This window comes from Doryrhamphus excisus, linkage group LG6, assembly GCF_037039965.1.
Source record: "Doryrhamphus excisus strain RoL-2023G ecotype Guam linkage group LG6, RoL_Dexc_Guam_v1.1, whole genome shotgun sequence".
Lineage (NCBI taxonomy): Eukaryota > Metazoa > Chordata > Actinopteri > Syngnathiformes > Syngnathidae > Doryrhamphus > Doryrhamphus excisus.
The window spans coordinates 9,954,905-9,976,171 of NC_136362.1; the positions used below are offsets into that span (position 1 = coordinate 9,954,905).

General features: G+C 38.3%; 3 protein-coding genes across 3 annotated transcripts in view; 2 read left to right on the forward strand and 1 right to left on the reverse strand.

The window, feature by feature from the left end:
- The first annotated feature begins 149 nt into the window (after nucleotides 1–149).
- eif2b5 (eukaryotic translation initiation factor 2B, subunit 5 epsilon) lies at nucleotides 150–13,203 on the forward strand. The gene is made up of 16 exons (XM_058066318.2): nucleotides 150–314; nucleotides 501–625; nucleotides 702–887; nucleotides 2,358–2,535; nucleotides 2,773–2,853; nucleotides 2,925–3,002; nucleotides 4,568–4,880; nucleotides 4,958–5,103; nucleotides 6,601–6,745; nucleotides 6,835–6,936; nucleotides 8,126–8,227; nucleotides 8,337–8,427; nucleotides 8,500–8,623; nucleotides 9,750–9,875; nucleotides 9,963–10,073; nucleotides 12,996–13,203. The coding sequence occupies exons 1-16, from the start codon at nucleotides 171–173 to the stop codon at nucleotides 13,056–13,058; spliced, it is 2,115 nt and encodes a 704-aa protein (XP_057922301.2). The 5' UTR covers nucleotides 150–170; the 3' UTR covers nucleotides 13,059–13,203.
- On the reverse strand, nucleotides 12,738–15,734 carry mul3 (mitochondrial E3 ubiquitin protein ligase 3). The gene is made up of 4 exons (XM_058066333.2): nucleotides 15,215–15,734; nucleotides 15,046–15,133; nucleotides 13,943–14,063; nucleotides 12,738–13,867 (listed from the first exon to the last, which is right to left on the reverse strand). Exons 1-4 carry the CDS (start codon nucleotides 15,329–15,331, stop codon nucleotides 13,378–13,380), a joined length of 816 nt encoding a protein of 271 aa, XP_057922316.2. The 5' UTR covers nucleotides 15,332–15,734; the 3' UTR covers nucleotides 12,738–13,377.
- LOC131125120 (vasoactive intestinal polypeptide receptor-like) overlaps nucleotides 13,353–21,267 on the forward strand; it is a 43,455-nt gene continuing 35,540 nt past the window's right edge. The window contains exons 1-5 of the mRNA XM_078791386.1: nucleotides 13,353–13,873; nucleotides 13,953–14,080; nucleotides 15,043–15,183; nucleotides 20,523–20,730; nucleotides 20,870–20,916. The gene's annotated coding sequence lies outside the window, so the exon portion shown is untranslated. The remainder of the gene's footprint in view (nucleotides 13,874–13,952; nucleotides 14,081–15,042; nucleotides 15,184–20,522; nucleotides 20,731–20,869; nucleotides 20,917–21,267) is intronic.

A 21,267-nucleotide genomic window follows, 5' to 3' on the forward strand; every position in this document is an offset into this window, starting at 1 on the left:
TTGTTTGAGGGTCTTACTCAATCCATTCCATAGTTTAATTCCACATACTGATACTTAGTTTCTGTATTTTTTCTGTGTTTTTAATTCTCGCGCATTTCACTGAATTGTCCCACGTCGGCTGCCGTACATAGCAATTGCTGATGCCATAGTTCAGCCATTGGGAAGTCAACATGGCAACTAAAGGAGCAAAACAGAGAATTCCAGGCAGAAAAGGTGGATGTGACCAAGAGGAAGAAGAACCTCAGCTGCATGCCGTTTTAGTAGCCGATAGTTTCAACCGGAAATTTTTCCCAGTGACTAAAGACCAGCCGCGGGTAAGTCACCATGCTAAGCTAACTCTATTGCAGTTCGAAGCTAACCGTATTGGAACAGGTTGAATGCTAACATCACTGTCACTGATGAAAACGCTTTTTAATACTTAAACTGATAATGGCGGTTCATAACATTGACTTGTTGTGTCAAAAAAAAAAATATTCGTCATTATCAAACGTTGGTGATAGACTTTGCTGCCCCTGGGTAATGTTGCCATGATTGACTACACTTTGGAGTTCCTCACGTCAACGGGAGTCCAGGAAACGTTTGTGTTTTGCTGCTGGATGGCTAGCCAGGTCAAAGAACACTTACTGTAAGTATTATAAACAATATACATGCACATTATGGTCATTCTTAGTAGGTTTTAATCTTGTATTTTGTTCTGACAGGAAGTCAAAATGGTGTCGACCAACCTCTCCAAACACAGTCCACATCATCACATCAGACTTGTACAGGTCCCTGGGAGATGTTCTCAGGGATGTTGATGCTAAGTCCCTTATACGCTCAGACTTTTTGCTGGTCTATGGAGATGTGGTGTCAAATATTGATATCAGCCAGGCACTACTGGAGCACAGGTAAATATTATGATATACTATGATATCACGGGCGGCACGGCGGTCAAGTGGTTAGTGTGCAGATCTCACAGCTAGGAGACCAGGATTCAGTTCCAGCCTCGGCCATCTCCGTGTGGAGTTTGCATGTTTTGCGGAGTGGGTTTTCTCTCCGGTTTCCTCCCACATTCCAAAAACATGCTAGGTTAATTAGCTTCTCCAAATTGTCCATAGGTATGAATGTGAGTGTGAATGGTTGTTTGTCTATATGTGCCCTGTGATTGGCTGGCCACCAGTCCAGGGTGTACCCCGCCTCTTGCCAGAAGATAGCTGGGATAGGCTCCAGCACCCACCACGACCCTCGTAAGGATAAGCGGTAGAAAATGAATGAATATTACATTTTAGGGCTGCATGGTGGATAAGTGGTTAGCACACAAGCATCACAGCTAGGACACCCGAGTTCAATTCCACCCTCGGCCATCTCTGTGTGGAGTTTGCATGTTCTCCCCGTGCATGCGTGGGTTTTCTCCGGGTACTCCGGTTTCCTCCCACATTCCAAAAACATGCTAGGTTAATTAGCGACTCCAAATTGTCCATAGGTATGAATGTGAGTGTGAATGGTTGTTTGTCTATATGTGCCCTGTGATTGGCTGGCGACCAGTCCAGGGTGTACCCCGCCTCTCACTTGAAGACAGCTGGGATAGGCTCCAGCACATCCGCAACCCTCATGAGGAAAGGAAAAGCAGTAGAAAATGAATGAATGAATTTAATATTAGGTAATATTGGCTTCACAGTGGTCAAGTGGTTCGCACGCAGGCCTCACAGCCAGGAGACCCGGTTTCGATTCCACCCTCTGCCATCTCTATGTGGAGTTTGCAAGTACTCCGGTTTCCTCCCACATTCCAAAAACATGCTAGGTTAATTAGCGACTCCAAATTGTCCATAGGTATGAATGTGAGTGTGAATGGTTGTTTGTCTATATGTGCCCTGTGATTGGCTGGCGACCAGTCCAGGGTGTACCGCGCCTTTCGCCCAAAGATAGCTGGGATGGGCTCCAGCAACCCCTGCGACCCTCGTGAGGAAAAGCGGTAGAAAATGAATGAACCTCAAGTCATGCTAAAGACTAGGCCTTGACTTGGACTCCATCCATCTTTTATCATTCATTAGTGATGAGTACCTATACATTCTACAATAAAAATGTGTTTAAAAAATCTGTGAAGCATATTATATGGCTTCAGGGGTGTCAGAAATTTGCTTCTTTTGCTATTTTCTGGGGGTCTTGGTTATGGCCGTACAGCTTTTTTATTGGTCTTATTAGCTGGAATGTCCAAACCTTTTCCACAAAGGGTTTCGTACCGCTTTTATTTATGTAAATCCGCCCGCATTGTCGCTTTGTGTTATTAGGATGTGCCGAGGACCGATAAAAAAACACCCATTGGCTGTAAATATCAATATATGTAAATATATACAATGAAATCCTTTTACGTTCTTCAGGCAACGGCGAAAGATTGACAAGAACATCTCAGTGATGACGATGCTCTTCAAAGAATCGTCGCCGGGTCACAGGTCTCGCTGTGAGGAAGATGATCTCATCGTAGCATTGGATAGCAAGAGTCAACGAGTTCTACATTACCACAAAACACACGGATTGAAGAAGCTGCATTTCCCCATGGTAGGTGACACCTTACACAAAAGTGACTTGGTAAGAAGTATAATAAAAATAATAAAGTAAAGTATTATTATAATTAACCACACATTGTTGGTTGCACTGTAAATGTTCATGACAACCAATTGTATTATTCATATTTTCTTAATTCAGTCATCTACTGCTGCAAAATGTTAGCATGATGCAGTCTGATTATTTATATGTATATGTTACAACCTAGCTAAATTACTGCTACCCCTACAGAACATTTTCCACAGCGGAAGTGATGATTTCGAAATAAGGCACGACCTCCTTGACTGCCACATCAGCATCTGCTCCCCACAGGTCAGTTTCATTCGGTTTTAATACGCGGTCACATTTGTCAAAATAAGCGAACACTTTTTTTATGGCTTCAGGTTGCTGAGCTCTTCACGGACAATTTTGATTACCAAACGAGGAATGACTTTGTCAGGGGGATTTTGGTCAATGAAGAGGTAAGAAAATATCATTGATGTTTTCATACTCATTATGTGAAACATGAACATGTATCTCTTTTCTGTGTGTTCTAGAGACATACTGTAAAAAAAAAAAAAAAAGCTAAAAAGATTTAGCTAAGAATGCAGTATTCCATCCATAATGACTACTGAAAAACCTCTAAAAAGAATTAGTGAGCTGCATTGCTACAGCGACATTGTTATTAATATTTTTACGCCAAAGAACTGCTTTACTGGCATAGTGACATCTCACTACACCACTTTATTAATATTTTTACGCCAAAGAACTACCTTACTGGCATAGTGACACCTCACCACATTTTTATTAATATTCTTACGCCAAAGAACTACCTTACTAGTATAGTGACACCACATTGTTAATATTTTTACGCCAAAGAACTACTACCTTGCTGGCATAGTGACACCTCACAATATTGTTATTAATATTTTTATGCCAAAGAACTACCTTACTGGCATAGTGACACCTCACCACATTGTTATTAATATTTCTACGCCAAAGAACTACTTTACAGGCATAGTGACGCCTCACCACGCCACATTGTTATTAATATTTCTACGCCAAAGAACTACTTTACAGGCATAGTGACGCCTCACCACGCCACATTGTTATTAATATTTCTACGCCAAAGAACTACCTTACTGGCATAGTGACACCACATTAATATTTTTATGCCAAAGAACTACCTTACTAGCATAGTGACACCTCACCACATTGTTATTAATATTTCTACGCCAAAGAACTGCTTTACAGGCATAGTGACGCCTCACCACGCCACATTGTTATTAATATTTCTACGCCAAAGAACTACCTTACTGGCATAGTGACACCTCACCATATTGTTATTAATATTTTTATGCCAAAGAACTACCTTACTGGCATAGTGACACCACATTAATATTTTTACGCCAAAGAACTACCTTGCTGGCATAGTGACACCTCACAATATTGTTATTAATATTTTTATGCCAAAGAACTACCTTACTAGCATAGTGACACCTCACCACATTGTTATTAATATTTCTACGCCAAAGAACTGCTTTACAGGCATAGTGACGCCTCACCACGCCACATTGTTATTAATATTTCTACGCCAAAGAACTACCTTACTGGCGTAGTGACGCCTCACCACACCACTTTATTAATATTTTTACGCCAAAGAACTACCTTACCGGTATAGTGACACCACACCATCTTGTTATTAATATTCTTACGCCAAAGAACTACCTTACTGGTATAGTGACACCTCACCACATTGTTATTAATATTTTTACGCCAAAGAACTGCTTTACAGGCGTAGTGACACCTCACCATATTGTTATTAATATTTTTACGCTAAAGAACTACCTTACTAGTATAGTGACACCACACCATATTGTTATTAATATTTTTACACCAAAGAACTACCTTACTGGTATAGTGACACCACACCACATTGTTATTAATATTTCTACGCCAAAGAACTACTTTACAGGCGTAGTGACACCTCACCACAACAGCAAGATATGTAACAACGCACTGCTTCCTTACTGATCCGCATCAACAGATCCTGGGGAATCAGATACACATGCACGTCACCAAAGATGGCTACGGCGCCCGAGTGTCCAACTTGCTGATGTACGACTCCGTGTCGTCTGATCTGGTGAGGCGGTGGGTCTACCCCCTCACCCCCGAGTCGAATTTCACCGACCAGGAAGGATGGAGCTGCACGTACTCCCGCCACAATGTCTACCGGGGGTCGGGAGTAAGCCTCGGCCACGGCAGCCAAATGGAGGAGAACGTGCTCATAGGCTGCGACACCAGCATCGGCGCCAACTGTTTTATCTCCAACAGCGTGATCGGTAACCACTGCATCATAGGTAAGTTCACCAGGAGGAGGTCGTCATGGGAACTAATGGCGTCTGTTACATAACACGAGCTGCTGTTGTGCAAACAGGTGACAATGTCATTCTGGACCACGCCCACATCTGGAATCGTGTTCACATCGCCAGCAACGTTGTCATCAGTCATTCTGTGGTCTGCGACAAGGCCGAGGTCAAAGAAGGCGTCCAGCTGAATAAGCAGTGCGTCCTGGCGTACAATGTAATGTACTTCCTGTTAAGTTTCTATTCTATTCTACTTTACAACGGCATACAAGGCGTTTGAATGTTAAACCACTCAACTTTATTTATTAATAATAATTATCTCATTTATTGATGCAGTAGATACCAATTTTGTGTTAAAGTAATTGAACGCGCACAAAAATGTTTAAATTGGACACACGCCACAAGCCTTCCCTGCTCGCTTGACGTTGACGTTGTACTCCGATCCCAGCTCAACCTTTGCAATAAAAGTCACTATTAGATTAGATTCTGGAACCCTCCCCTTCTCTCTTCACTTGCCGTTGTTCACTCGTGACACAATGCGCCTCACACACTTATTAGTGTGTTAGTTATTTGGATCATTTTTCTATGATTTAGAGCAGTGATTCCCCAAGTGTGGGTCATAGCCCCCTGGTGTGTGGTGGTGGTACTGCAGGCTGGCCATGAGAGGTCATTAAAAATAGGATTCATTTTTGCAAATATTATTTTTTAAGTTATTTTTACTGTAAAATACTTATTGCACGATTTACAAATATATATTATAGGTAATTATAACCTATTGAGTGTTATTACAATATTATACCACAATATTTTAGGAACCTTTTATGATTGACAGTTTATGATTGGAACGTAGCTCTCTGGTCATCATGCCCGTCTTGAATGCAGTTATGAAAAGTATGAGAATTAATTATGCATGTGTGTACACAGATTAAAAGTTTGGGCTTCCTTTATCCCCCTGCTTTCATTTCAATATTGATTATTATTTATTATTATTAATAATAATAATAATAATTCACAGACCAGGAAGGATGGAGCAGCACATACTCCACATACTGCACATTTTATTATTATTTTACAGCCAATAATAATAAATATAAATAAAGCCAAGAAATTATTATTATTAATGGCTTTATTTATATTTATTAAGCCAGTAATAAAATATTATTAATAACTAATTAAATAAAATTTAATGTTAGAATATTATTACTAATTACTACTACTAATAATTAATATTAATAATAGTAATATTATTGGCTTTATTTATCTTTTTATTATTGTTATTAATGTTAATAATAATATAATAATAGTAATAATAATATTTTATTATTGTCTTTATTATATTTGTATTATTGTTATTAATATTCATTATTAATAATATAATATCAATATATAATAATAATAATATTTTATTATTGGCTTTATTTATATTTATTATTATTGGCTGTAAAATAATAAAATATATTATTTTATTATTATTATTATTAAGTAAGTTAAATGCTCTGAGAACACAGCATTTTGTCTATGTACTGTTTATAGGACAAAGGTGGGTCGCAGACATTTTTTAGATTTTCAAGTGGGCCCTGAACTGGTTTGGGAACCCCTCCCTGATTTAGAGCATTCGGCAACAGCGGTGGTCCTTCGACAGCCTCCGCAACACAATAGAAAATCCTCAACATCGTCACTCTTTTCCTGTTTGACTCTTTTCCTGGTTTTCCAGGTGGTGATTGGACCACACATCTCCTTGCCGGAGGGCACGGTGGTGTCCATGCATCATCCAGCGGAGGAGGAGGAGGAGGATGACGACGAGTTCCTCAGCGATGTTGCAACAGCGGGGCAGAGCAAAGACCACACCAAACAGAAAGGTGCTTATTTGACCCTGTTGGTACTTTTGACTTTTGACGTGAGCGTGCGTTTCAGCGAGTCAGCTGATGTAGTTTACGCTCCTGTGCAGTTTTTAACCCAGCAGAGGTTGGAGCAGAGGGACAAGGCTACATCTGGAAGGCCACCAGTCTGGATGACACGGACGATGAAGAACTGTCACACTGTCTCTGGGGTAGGACAGCCATTTCCTGATTGGTTTACCTTACCTATGTTCTACTGCTGATTACTAAAGAACTAAAAGAGGTAAAAACAAACCTTTCTAATCGTTTTTTTCTGGTAGGTTCCATATTTTTGTAGCCATAAAACACAATCATCTGTGTGCCTTGAAAGATCAGTCATCATTGTCTTTTGAAAAATGGCTGGGATTGAATGAGTGCGAATAGTCCGAATATATATGTGGGCGGATCTGACAAATCTTTAAGTAAATTGGATCAAATGTAGAATTAGCTTGGACATCAACTAATAGCTAATCATCTCCGGCATTAAAAAAACAGCCGACACTGGAAACACCAAAGTAGGTTAGATTCTCAGGTTACTTAACGTGCACTTCCTGTAATGCCTTGCACACTAGCACTGCTAATTATTATTAATATTAATAATAGTTGTATTTTATTATTGGCTTTATTTATCTTTTTATTATTGTTAATATTAATAATGAATTATATAATATTAATATATAATAATAATATTTTATTATTGTCTTTATTTTTATTATTGTTGTTATTAATATTAATTATTAATTATATAATAATAAAATTTTATCACTGGCTTTATGTTTTTATTATTGTTAATAATAAATAAATAGTTAATAAATAGTTAATTATATAATAGTAATATATAATAATGATAATAATAATAATATTTTATAATTGGTTTTATTTAGATTTGTTATTATTGTGATTAATATTAATTATTAATAATATAATAATGTATAATGTTTTATTGTTGGCTTTATTTAGATTGTTTTCATTATTGTTATTAATAATATAATATTAATATATAATAATATTTTATTATTGGCTTTATTTATCTTTTTCTTATTGTTGATATTAATAAGTAATTATATAATATAACTATATAATAATAATAATATTTTATTATTGACTTTATTTATATTTTTATTATTGTTATTAATATTAATTATTAATATATAATAATAATATTTTATTATTGGCTTTATTTATATTTATTATTATTGGCCGTAAAATAATAAAAAATATTATTTTGTTATCATCATTCACAGTAGCCATGCTGTACTTCCCAGACTACTCTGGCCTGCTGTCACGAGAAATGTCACGTTTTAATATCATATGTACACTTCCCACAATGCATCTGTGTCACACACTTCCTTGTTTTCCCAGGTTCCACGTCGAACCCTGCCCTTGAGAGCGAGAGTGAGGACAGCGAGCCCGACGATCCCGATGATCCGGTGATTCCCTCCCCTGAGATGGATGACGTCAAAGGTGCGTCACATTTGTACTAAAATTGATTTATAGCCAAATACCACAATCCCAAATGGAATACTTCATTTAGTACACTTCAGTATGCATACTTCTACTGTACCACCAACAGTGTTCCAGAAAGAGGTGGTGGGCACCCTACAAAGAGGCTTGGAGGAAAACATCAGCTGCGACAACCTGGTACTGGAGATCAACTCTCTCAAGTGAGTGTCAACGTTCGGCAGCGCTGCTTGCGTGGCGTTGTTGAGTGTGACGTTATCTCTCGCCCCCGCAAGGTATGCCTACAACATCACTCTGAAGGAGGTGATGCAGATACTGACTCGGGTGCTGTTGGAGATCCCGTTCCAGCAGAAGGGCCCCCAGCTCACCGCAGCCCAATATGTTGCTCTGCTTCTGCCGGTGAGTCGCCTCTTCGGCTTTCCATGTTTCCATGTTTATATTGATAGATTTATATTTATATGGCCAGATCCAGATCAATATTGAACAAAGCAAAATTTGTTCTCAATCAGAAATCATTCCACACTCTTTATTGCTTCTCTGGTTCTACCATATTTTGGGTTAATAACTATAAAAGCAATCTTCACTTGTTAAATGTACTGCAAAAAAGGTCAGTAAGGATAATTCATAATGCCGCCTACAGAGAACATACTAACTCCTTATTTCTAAAATCACAAATACTTGCTGATATAGTTCATCTTCAAACAGCTAAAATAATGCATAAGGCTAAAAATAACCAATTAGCTAAAAATGTCATCCAATACTTCTCTACAAGAGAGGAGAAATATGATCTCAGGGAAGAACTACATTTAAATAAAACACTTATATGCTAGGACTACGTTAGCATAGCATTTCAGTATGTGGAATCAAACTATGGAATGGATTGAGTAAGACCCTCAAACAATGCACAACGATGAGCCAATTCAAGAAACAATACAAGCAGTTGATGTTTGCTAAATACAAGGATGAAGAGTCTTGAACCAGTCATAATGTGCTATACATATCACTATATTGACACTTACTATGGTACCCATTATGTTATTGGATGGTCATGTAACCTCCTACTTTGGTACGTGACTTAATTTAATTTAATTTAATTTAATTTAATTTAATTTAATTTAATTTAATTTAATTTAATTTAATTTAATTTAATTTATATTTGGAATATATATTTGGAAAGCAGGAAGTGAACAAATGTAACAGTTACTGATTGTAAAAGTACCAGATGGAGGGGTAGGATTTAATAAGCTTTGCTTCTTCCTACTCCTTTTGGACATGTGGAACTGTGAACTGATTATGTGATGCGTTCAATTGTAATCTGATGCATGTTCAAATGAAATAAAAACCATTACCATTAGCATATATTGGAAATTATGTCTGTTGAAAAAAATAAAGTCTGGTCGTGAATGAGTTAATTTCTGCACTTTGCTTTAGTCTACCATTACTTTTGTTCATAATCACGCGTCGCTCGCTGCTTTTACCCCAGCGATAAACCGCCTCTAACAAAAAGTCGACCTCCGTTCCTCAGTTATTGAAGAAATGGTCACCAGTGTTTAAGAATTACGTGAAGCGATCACAGGACCAACTGGACTGTCTGTCGGCCTTTGAGGAGCACTTCCTGGAGCAGGACAGCCATTGGGCGGCCATGTGCAAGGTGGGGCTCATCAACATGACATTAGTCCACACTCATGACGTTAGTGTTTCACTGTGGCTTGACACACTTGCATTGTTTCTCATCCAGATCCTGATGACCATGTATCAACTGGAGATCCTGGAGGAGGAGATGATCCTCTGCTGGTTTTCTCAAGGCGCCACCTCCGACAAGAGCCGACAGCTCCGGCAGAACCAAGGGGTAGGTTGCTCACATAACAGCAGTATTATTAGAGTCACGCTCATTTTTAAAAAAATGTACTGTTCACTGTCTGTATGGAAAACATCATGTGTTTGTAATATTTCTATATCTACGTATATTACAGCACCTTTCATACAACAATCAGGTCTTTTTTTGCACTTTTAATTGGCCAACACATTGTTCAGAGTGCCACCTCTTGCTTTAGTATCTGCTTGACTTCCTGTAGGTTTATTTTTATTTTACTTTATTAATGTACAGTGAAGAAAATAAGTATTTGAACACCCTGCTATTTTGCTATTTCTCCCACTTAGAAATCATGGAGGGGTCTGAAATTTTCATCGTAGGTGCATGTCCACTGTGAGAGAGATAAACTAAAAAGAAAAATCCAGAAATCACAATGCATGATTTTTTAACAATTTATTTGTGTGATACAGCTGCAAATAAGTATTTGAACACCTGAGAAAATGAATGTTAATATTTGGTACAGTAGCCTTTGTTTGCTATTACAGAGGTCAAACGTTTCCTGTAGTTTTTCACCAGGTTTGCACACACTGCAGGAGGGATCTTGGCCCACTCCTCCACACAGATCTTCTCTAGATCAGTCAGGTTTCTGGGCTGTCGCTGAGAAACACGGAGTTTGAGCTCCCTCCAAAGATTTTCGATTGGGTTCAGGTCTGGAGACTGGCTGGGCCATGCTAGAACCTTGATATGCTTCTTACGGAGCCACTCCTTGGTTTTCCTGGCTGTGTGCTTCGGGTCGTTGTCATGTTGGAAGACCCAGCCACGACCCATCTTCAATGCTCTGACAGAGGGAAGGAGGTTGTTCCCCAAAATCTCACAATACACGGCCCCAGTCATCCTCTCTTTAATGCAGTGCACTCGTCCTGTCCCATGTGCAGAAAAACACCCCCAAAGCATGATGCTACCACCCCCATGCTTCACAGTAGGGATGGTGTTCTTCGGATTGTACTCTTCATTCTTCTTCCTCCAAACACGCTTATTGGAATTATGACCAAAAAGTTCTATTTTGGTCTCATCTGACCATAAAACTTTCTCCCATGACTCCTCTGTATCATCCAAATGGTCATATGCAAACTTAAGACGGGCCTTGACATGTGCTGGCTTAAGCAGGGGAACCTTTCGTGCCATGCATGATTTCACATCATGACGTCTTAGTGTATTACCTACAGTAACCTTGGAAACGGTGGTCCCAGCTCTTTTCAGGTCATTGACCAAGTCCTGTCGTGTAGTTCTGGGCTGATTCCTCACCTTTCTTAGAATCATTGAGACCCCACGAGGTGATATCTTGCATGGGGCTCCACTCCGATTGAGATTGACCGTCATGTTTAGCTTCTTCCATTTTCTAATGATAGCTCCAACAGTGGACCTTTTTTCACCAAGCTGCTTGGTAATTGCTCCGTAGCCCTTTCCAGCCTTGTGGAGGTGTACAATTTTGTCTCTGGTGTCTTTGGACAGCTCTTTGGTCTTCGCCATGTTACAAGTTAAAGTCTTACTGATTGTATGGGGTGGACAGGTGTCTTTATGCAGCTAACGACCTCAAACAGGTGCATCTGATTCAGGATGATACATGGAGTGCAGGTGGACTTCTAATGGGCAGACTAACAGGTCTTTCAGGGTCAGAATTCTAGATGATACACAGGTGTTCAAATACTTATTAGCAGCTGTATCACACAAATAAATTGTTAAAAAATCATGCATTGTGATTTCTGGATTTTTCTTTTTAGTTTATCTCTCTCACAGTGGACATGCACCTACGATGAAAATTTCAGACCCCTCCATGATTTCTAAGTGGGAGAAATAGCAAAATAGCAGGGTGTTCAAATACTTATTTTCTTCACTGTATATAAGGTATTTCATGTCATTGTGTGGCGGTAATTGATTAACTTAATTATCCGGATACAAGCATGTGTGTTTGAACCCAGTTGTAGCGTTACTTTTGCGCCCTCAACTGGCAGTATATGGAACTGTCAGAACTCTCCTATATAGTATATCCTGTACAACACTACCCAAGTGAGAATAAGCGGCATATTGAAACACTGCAAATTGAACATTTTGATTCTTTGGCGCCCCCTGTGGCCAGTAAGGGAAAAGAGAGCTTTGTGTCGCAAAACTATGTTAAGCTACGGAGGCACACTTCCGGTCATGGCTTACCTCCAAATAGCGAAAATTTGGTGGAAATATATCATTTAATTTCCATATTTAGCAATTTCCGCATCCCTCACTGCAGAAATGTAAAGCCATCAAGTGATATTGTAACAATAGGAATAAGTTTTGACTTCCGTGATTCGGCTCGTCTTTTGAGTTGAAAGTAAAATGCTAACATCTGAGCTAGTGTTGCTGGAGCCACATCTCTTTGTTTACTGATACTTGAAAGGAAATACAATAATTAGTTATACATCGAATTCAATTGTGTGCTCTACTGCGAAGTAAAACGTGATATCAGAAACCTAACTGCTTTTAATTTGACGTTTTACCGCCAACATCCGCTCTGAACACGGAAGTAGTATCTTTAATGGCTTGATACTGGCGTTTGTTTATTTCTGGTCTTTTCTCTTTATTCTTATAGATATCTTCTTGTGTTGTTCATACTAACTTTAATTTATTTCTCATTATATTGCCCACAAAAACAGACTCACCTCAGGGAATAATTTATTCCTGTATTTACTAGGCATCATATTGATAACAAAATATGCAGTCAGCACCTACCAGGAAACAAATGATGGGGCTACCATAAAGGCAACACACTGTTTTTCCTTCAAATTGCCTGTGTTACCTTAGGTGTGGCTCTACTTCCTGTATGAACACAAACATGGTAATGCATATTAAACTATATGATGATAGACATCAAAATTTGGAAGTCCTTTCCTGATTTAAAGGTACATTTCTCTGCTCTCCTCGCAGCTCCAGAAGTTCATCCAGTGGCTGGAGGAAGCCGAGGAGTCTTCAGAGGAGGACGGGGAATAATCGGCATCGCAGAAGAGTCAATCCAGACAAAAACACTTGAGTTGCAACACACACACTCTTATGTACACCATTCAGTTTTAACTCTGTGTGCTGTGAATTAAATGATCCTTAAAAAAAGGTCCAATCTTGACAACATGCAACAATGACATTAGTCATAGTCAACACTTTAATTTAATAGTCAGTGTTAAAATGTACTGATAACAATGCTTAAATTAACAAGAAAAATTTTATTATAAAAAATCAAATCCCTTATATCCCTTGATTGGCTGATTCAATGGTTAATCTATATCTATATGTAGATGGAATCACTCTGAAACATCTATTTGGATCTATTATCCCGTGTTTCCACCATGCCGTAAATGACAGTGGCGAGTAGCGACGCTCCGGTGATGCCCGTAACAGCAGTCAGCATTTTCCACATGCCGGCCGACCTCTCATGTCGCTCGATGTAGCTCTTGTAGCCAGTGGGTATTAGGAGGTACTCGCGGCCGTCTTTTGGCGCCCGTACCCTGCCGTGGCCTCCCTCCATGACCACCTCCCCGAATACAGTCAGGCTGCTACCCACCCGCAGCATCTCCTCGCTCTCTTCCATAGCCACAGGGCGCTCGCCGCTGATGCCCTGCAACACCACGTTCACCAAGCCCTCCTCGGCACGTCTCACTCGGTGGTAAACCCTCTCCAGGAAATACCCCGAACCCTCCGACGGTTCTTGTACCTTCACTTCGAAGTCAGTGATGTAGGAGCCAGGGCATACAAGAGAGAAGGGTACAGAGTTGTTGGTTTCTTTCCTGTTCATCCGCCGAGAGCTCCTGGAGGTAACGGGAATGTTATCAGACAACATGTTGGTACAAAGCAGACGTGATAAGTGAAGATTGAGAATGCACCATGTTTTAGTAAGGGAGTTCCAGTATTCACCATGCTCCTGGATTACTATCTTCTGAAGAACGCCAAAGCATCTCGGGACAAACTGGCTGCTCAGAGGCTTCTCATCTGCTTGGACTAGGCCTTGAAACATAGTAATGGTAATGGTTTTATTTCATTTAAACATGCATCAGATTACAATTGAATGCATCACATCAGTTCACAGTTCCACATGTCCAAAAGGAGTAGGAAGAAGCAAAGCTTATTAAATCCTACCCCTCCATCTGGTACTTTTACAATCAGTAACTGTTACATTTGTTCACTTCCTGCTTTCCTAATATAGTTTTTTTAATTAATATTTTTATTATTTTTATTTTTTATATAATTGTTTAGATTTTTTTAATAATAATTATTTTTTTTTAATTTTTATTATATATTTTATTATTTTTTAATAATAACTTTCATATTTTTATTTTTTAAATGTTGTCTAAAGAGCGCTAATATGTTAACAATCGTATTTAGGTCGTAAGCAGGCTTTCTATGCTGTATGAAAATATTATAATTATGGTAATGGTTTTATTTCATTTGAACATGCATCAGATTACAATTGAGTGATCACATAATCAGTTCACAGTTCCACATGTCCAAAAGGAGTAGGAAGAAGCAAAGCTTATTAAATCCTATCCCTACATCTGGTACTTTTACATTTACATACTGTTTACATACTGTTACATTTGTTCACTTACTGCTTTCCATAATACAGTTTAAGTTTTTTTTGTTTATTTTTTAAAATAATGTACCTCGTACCGAAGTACTGAATGACATTTTTAGGTGATTGGTTGTTTTTAGCCTTATGCATGATTTTAGCTGTTTGAAGATGAACTATATCAGCAAGTTGAAGTATTTGTGATTTTAGAAATAAGGAGTTAGTATGTTCTCTGTAGGCGGCATTATGAATTATCCTTACTGACCTTTTTTGCAGTACATTTAGCAATACCCATTACCCCATATTTCCACACAATAAGTAAGATATGGTAGAACCAGAGAGCAATAAAGAGTAATCACATGTAAAACTCTGGGGAAACTACACAAACATCTAATTTCCTTTACCATTCATTTTCAGTACCTTCTACTGCAACATACTGGAGCCTCCTGTGGGGAGATGATTTCAGCACCGTGCACAAATGGTCGTCTGGTCTGAACACCGGTATCTCCTAGACGTCCATCACCATTAGGACAGCATACAGCAAACAGCATCAAACTGGTCAGTTTATTTTAAGGGTTTCAAATGTTACCTTAAGTTTCGTCAACTCTTTTTTCTTCTGTTGGTATAAATGATGGAACAAGCCTGAACAGGCAAAACTGGATCCTACCCCTAATAAAACCAAAGGACTGATAGAGAAGTCACCCATGTTTGTGTAGAAACTACTAGAAAAACACTATCTCTCTTAAAAGTTATTAAAAGATTTCCGTGAAAAAAAAACTTAAAAGAATCGACATTAAAGAAAGAATTGTCCACACGAACAAAGTTTAAACCGGAGCTAGTTTCATTTCCTTGTAAGCGAATTCTTCGTCTTCTTTAATGCCAGATTGCAACCATGACTTTAATGGTGCATAGCGCCACCTGCTGTATTGGAGCATGCAACCGACTTTACATTAGCTACCAAATAGAGAAATACAAAAGAGTTTTTTATACAACCATGTGTCTTTCAAAAATCCATAATAGATCTCTGTACGTTATTTACTCCTTATAGTTCCTGAAATATTATCAATATTCCATATTTTTCCTACCGTAATTCACATTTACACGAACACAAACTCCATTCATTCATCTTCGATGCCACTTGCCCTCACGAGGGCCGCGACAGACACAATGGACTGGTCGCCAGCCAATCACAGAGCACATTAACAGTCTCGCGCATATGTTCTCCCGCTTCACTAATATTAATCGTAAGTCTTACGTCACTTTTAAGCAGCCAATTAAAATGTCGCTAAGCATGGAGTAAACATATATAGCCAGCAGATGGCAGCAGTGTCCTATTAAACTACCGGTATGAATTGTGTAGTTAAGGAGCGTCTGATAAGATAATGTCACGTGCACAGGTTTTTTTTGTTATCTAAAATGAATGCCAGACACATAAGTAATATCAGAAATAATATAAAAGATAAAACACTACTAAATTAAATAAAAAACCTATGCTTTAAGATAAACAAGGCAAAATTACAGTATAACTATATGCATTAGTTCTCACTGGTTAAAATATCACCCCGCCTTTTTATGAATATCATTCAAATGTGACATTGCAAATGCTAACTTCATATTAAATCATAATGTATTCCTATGTTAATAAGATATGATTATTTCAACATATATTTGTGGTTCATTGACTTGCTAAAAGTGCACGTTTATCTAATATTTGGCACCTTGCACTAGTGGCACACAAGTAACTTTATCCATGGAATTCTGGCATCATTTCTCACATAGTAGTTTTACATAGCTAACAGAGAGAAAGAAAGTCAAGTCAGGTAGTGTTTACATGACCCAAATGTACTCCATGTGTGTACAATGTGTCAATAGAGTTGGCAGTCCTGCAACATGGAGGGCAGTGGGACAAAGGCATGGCTCCAAGACTAGGATTTTGCTTTTGTTTGACCATTTTTTTGTATTTGAATTGAGGCGGGACATTTACACCGGTGATGCAACATCATGTGTCCATGGGATGATTAGGATTATATTTTGGCACATTCTTTCATTAAAGATACCCTTCAGGTCAGAGGAGCTCAATTAATGGTGCTGAGGTCAGGGTTCACATCACTTATCAAACATTTCTATCTGTGTTGACTTAGCTTTTTTTTTTTTTTTGCACTGGCACGCAATCATGAAGTTGAACAAAAATTCCTTCCACAAACTTGTTTCCACATAGACATGGGGATGCTGAAGCCGTCCTACAAATTCACAAGGGGACGGGTTTCGGATTTGCGTGTTTTTTTGACAAGAAGTCACCCCCATAAGCAGTGAAGTCCGTCAACAACGACTCACTCCCAATCCGAGTTCTGGTCGGATTTCGGTGCTGAGGAAAGTAGTTCCAGCTAGTTGCTAGTTTTTTTTCCTCATAAATTTACCACTTTTTAGTCATGTAAATTTATGAGAATTAAGTCATAAATGTACAACTTTACTTTCATAATGACAGTAAAAGTACTAAAAAAAATTTCTCGTAAATTTGCAACTTTATTTCTGTAATATCACAATATTTTCTACGACTTTGTTTTTCATAATATTACAAATTTTTCTTATAAATTTACAACTTTAGTCTTGTGATATTTCAAATTTTTTTTCTTTTTTTTGCCATGAATTTACAAGAATAAAGTCATAAATTTGCAACTTTTTGTAACCGTACAAGGTTTTTCCCATACATTTTCATAAATAACTTTTTTTTCCGCATACATTTATGACTTAATCATAAATTAGCAAGTTATTCTCGTAACATTATCGGTTTATTCTCGTAAGGTTTTTTTTGTAAAAATGTATTTGCGACTATTGTAATATTTTTGTAGTTTTTTTTCTGTAAATTTACGACTGTATTGTCACAATATTACATGAATTTTTACTTATACATGTGCAACTTTATTCTTGTAAATTTACAAGAATAAAGTCTTATTTCTGGCTTTATTTTTGTAATTTTTTAAAAATAAATCTATGACGTAATTTTCATAATATTAAAAAACATTTCTCATAAATTGAGGACTTTATTCTTGTAATATTATGAGTTTTTTCTTATAAGTGGACAACTTCATTCTTATATTAAAAAAATATTTTCTATATTTTATTAAATATTATTCTAACTTTTTTTTTTTAATGTGGGAAATTTACGACTTTTCTTTATTTCTGGCATTTTTTTTCTTAATGTGTCTTCCCCTCATGATTTTTCTTGTCTGCTGTGAGTTTGAGGAACCATGAGCGTCACCATATGAGATAAAGCATCGCTCACTTCCCTTTTCTTCCACGTCTGTCTTCCTTTTTGTGTGCCGACTGCCATGCTGATGATCTCTCCGCAAACAGCGTTGCGACGCTAAACACACACCCCCTTTCAAAATGTGTACGAACCGTCACTGTCCACTGTTTATCGCTGCTTTTCTCTGTCGAGGCGTGAAAAAGAAGCGGCAAAGCATTGTAATTAGTTCTCTGCTGCTGTTAATTAATTAATACCACACAGTATTGGGGCCACATTGGGTGACGAGAGGGGCGGAGCTTGTCAACCCATCACCCGGTTCCAGATTCTCTAAGTGAATTTCCGAAATATGCCACTCAATAAACTGAATATTTTTGTAGTTGCATCATAGCAAACCTGTTTACATTATTAGAGCCCTCTAAACATGAAATAACACCCCTATATTCACTTTTTTACTCCTACTACCCAATACAGTCGATAAAATAAGCCTCACACACACACTAGTGGATGTTTTGTGCTTGAAAGCAGCCATCCGACTGTCAGGCTGCATTGCAAATGTGCTGACACGTTGATGTATAGCAGCTCACAATGCTACCGGCTTTGCTGATTAGGCTGTCATGTTGACGCTAATTCATCCTTACATAAATATACGCAGTCCAGATAGCAATGTGTAGGCCTGTTTTTTTTGCGGAAATGCGGTTAACGTTTGTCTGTGACATGCACGGACTCGTGTTTGTGGGCTGACCTTGCCTCGCCTTTTTTTGGCTTAATACTTCAATTCTTAATACTTCAATTATTGTTGTAATATTGTGACATTTTTTTCATTAAAACAGTTTCATAATTTAATTTTTTTTTTCATTTCATTTTTTAACAATTTCAACTTTTTTTTAAAATTTCCTTCCTAACATATAGACTTTCTGCAACTAATATTACAGCTTTAAAAAAATATATTCTTTCTATTTTTTAGTTTAATACTTAACTCTATGCCACCAAAATGACACATTTTCTTCAAAATACCACAAGTTTATTCTCGAAAAATCTTTTTTCTTACTTTGTTCTTGTAAAAATGTTTTCATGTTTTTTTCATTTAACAATTTAAACTCATTGTGACTCATATTGGTACATGTTTGTATATTTCTGAGGTATACATTGGGAGTGTTGAGTTGCTGTGTGATGAATTTAGTGTTGTTCTCAGTCAGATGACACAGTTAGTTGTTATACTGTTATATGTCATGACCTCCTGTGACTTCCGGTTGGTTATGAGTATACTGATACGTAGCTTGTGATTGGCTGAATAAAGAGCTACTGTATCCTCACTGACTCGCAAGGGGTAAGTCCAAAATTGACTTGCAACGATCTGACTTGGTACTGGATCCGTATCAAAATTTGCGAGTGAGGTTGTTATTGTGAACAAGTGGTAAAAACCAGATAACCTTTTTTCTTAAGACTCACACATCAAACTTTGAAAGCCTCAGACCCCCAAGAGCCATGTAGAGCGTAAATAAATCAACTGGCGAGAGGTTGTGTCTGACATATAGTGAGTAACGTCGGCGCTTTGGGAGCACACACAAGAAATTCCTTCATTTTCTTCCAAGAACTGCACGCATCCCAGTAGAATGGTGATATCCATCAAAGAGTGGAAAAGCACACGTGCACTGAACACAACACCACCGTCATATTAGCTCACTTGGTAGCTCATTGGTAGTATCACTGCATCATTCAAGGATCATGTAAAAATTCAAGAAAACTGCTAATTATCAGTAACCCGAAAAAAACGATTAATGGAATAGTGTTTAGAAGACGGGGCGGCGCGGCGGTCGAGTGGTTAGCGCGCAGACCTCACAGCCAGGAGACCAGGGTTCAATTCCACCACAGTGGAATGTTCTCCCTGTGCATGCGTGGGTTTTCTCCGGGGACTCCGGTTTCCTCCCCCATTCCAAAAATATGCTAGGTTAATTAGCGACTCCAAATTGTCCATAGGTATGAATGTGAGTGTGAATGGTTGTTTGTCTATATGTGCCCTGTGATTGGCTGGCCACCAGTCTGGTATCAGGTTTGTATCAGGTACACCTTTTGGGTGTTAAGTTGCTATGTGATGAATTTAGTGCTGTTGGTAGTGACGATATTATACTGTACACACATTATACTGTACACTTGTATATTTGCACATTTACACATTTGCCACCTAGACCTCACAACTGTGAGACCCTAGTTCAATTCCACCCTCGGCCATCTCTGTGTGGAGTTTGCATGTTCTCCCCGTGCATGCGTGGGTTTTCTCCGGGTACTCCGGTTTCCTCCCACATTACAAAAACATGCTAGGTTAATTAGCAACTCTACATTGTCTCTCGCCCAAAGACAGCTGGGATAGGCTCCAGCACCCCCCGCGACCCTCGTGAAGAAAAGCGTTAGAAAATTTTTAAATATCAATTAATTACAACACAACTCAATGAAACTTAACTTAAATGAATCACAAAACAGTGTTGAACCTTCCCAGGAGTTACCCAGCCTACCAAAATGATGCCAAGAGGTCACAAAAGACCCCACAACAACATCCAAGGAAATACACTAGGCAAAAACAAGTGTGTCACCCAAGAAGAGAAAAATACGGTGGCGGTAGTGTGATGGTCTGGGGCTGTTTTGCTGTTTCCAGGCCTGGAAGACTTGCTGTGATAAATGGAACCATGAATTCTGATAAAGGAGAATATCCGGCCATCTGTTGGTGACCTCAAACTGAAACCAACTCGGGTTTTTCAGCAGGACAATGATCCAAAACACACCAGCAAGTCCATCTCAAACCAAATGAAGACTTTGGAGTGGCTGAGTCAAAGTCCTGACCTGAATATTATGACCTTAAAAAGGTACTTCATGCTGGAAAAGCCTCCAATATGGCTGAATGACAACAATTCTGCAAAGATGACAAACAAGGAAATAACTTTTTCTCATTTCTATTTTTTGTTTTTTTTGCTGCACGCCACCCTTTGGACATCGCTGGTGAAGCTTTTATCTTATCTACGTATGAGCTGCAACCAACGTGGGAACCAAAGGTACACACTGTGTGTATATATATGCTCATTTGTCGAGTGCGATGCCATAAATCAAAACAAACACGCTCCCAATAAACTGATTGGAATAACTATCAGCATTGTGACAGCGTCTCAAGGTTACTGTGTTGTTTGCAGACGTGCTATGCAAATGCGATGCAAATGCAAATGAGGTTTTCTTGTTTTTAGTATGTGCAAGAGGGCTGTTTAAAAACAGCTGGAGACTGCAAATGGCTCTTTTTTAGCGAACAAAATGTAAAATATTAGCAGTATATCTGATTTATTACTTGACTATAGTTGTTTTTTACATGTTGTTTTTCTATGTTGTGTAAAAAAAGTTGTGTATTGTTCATA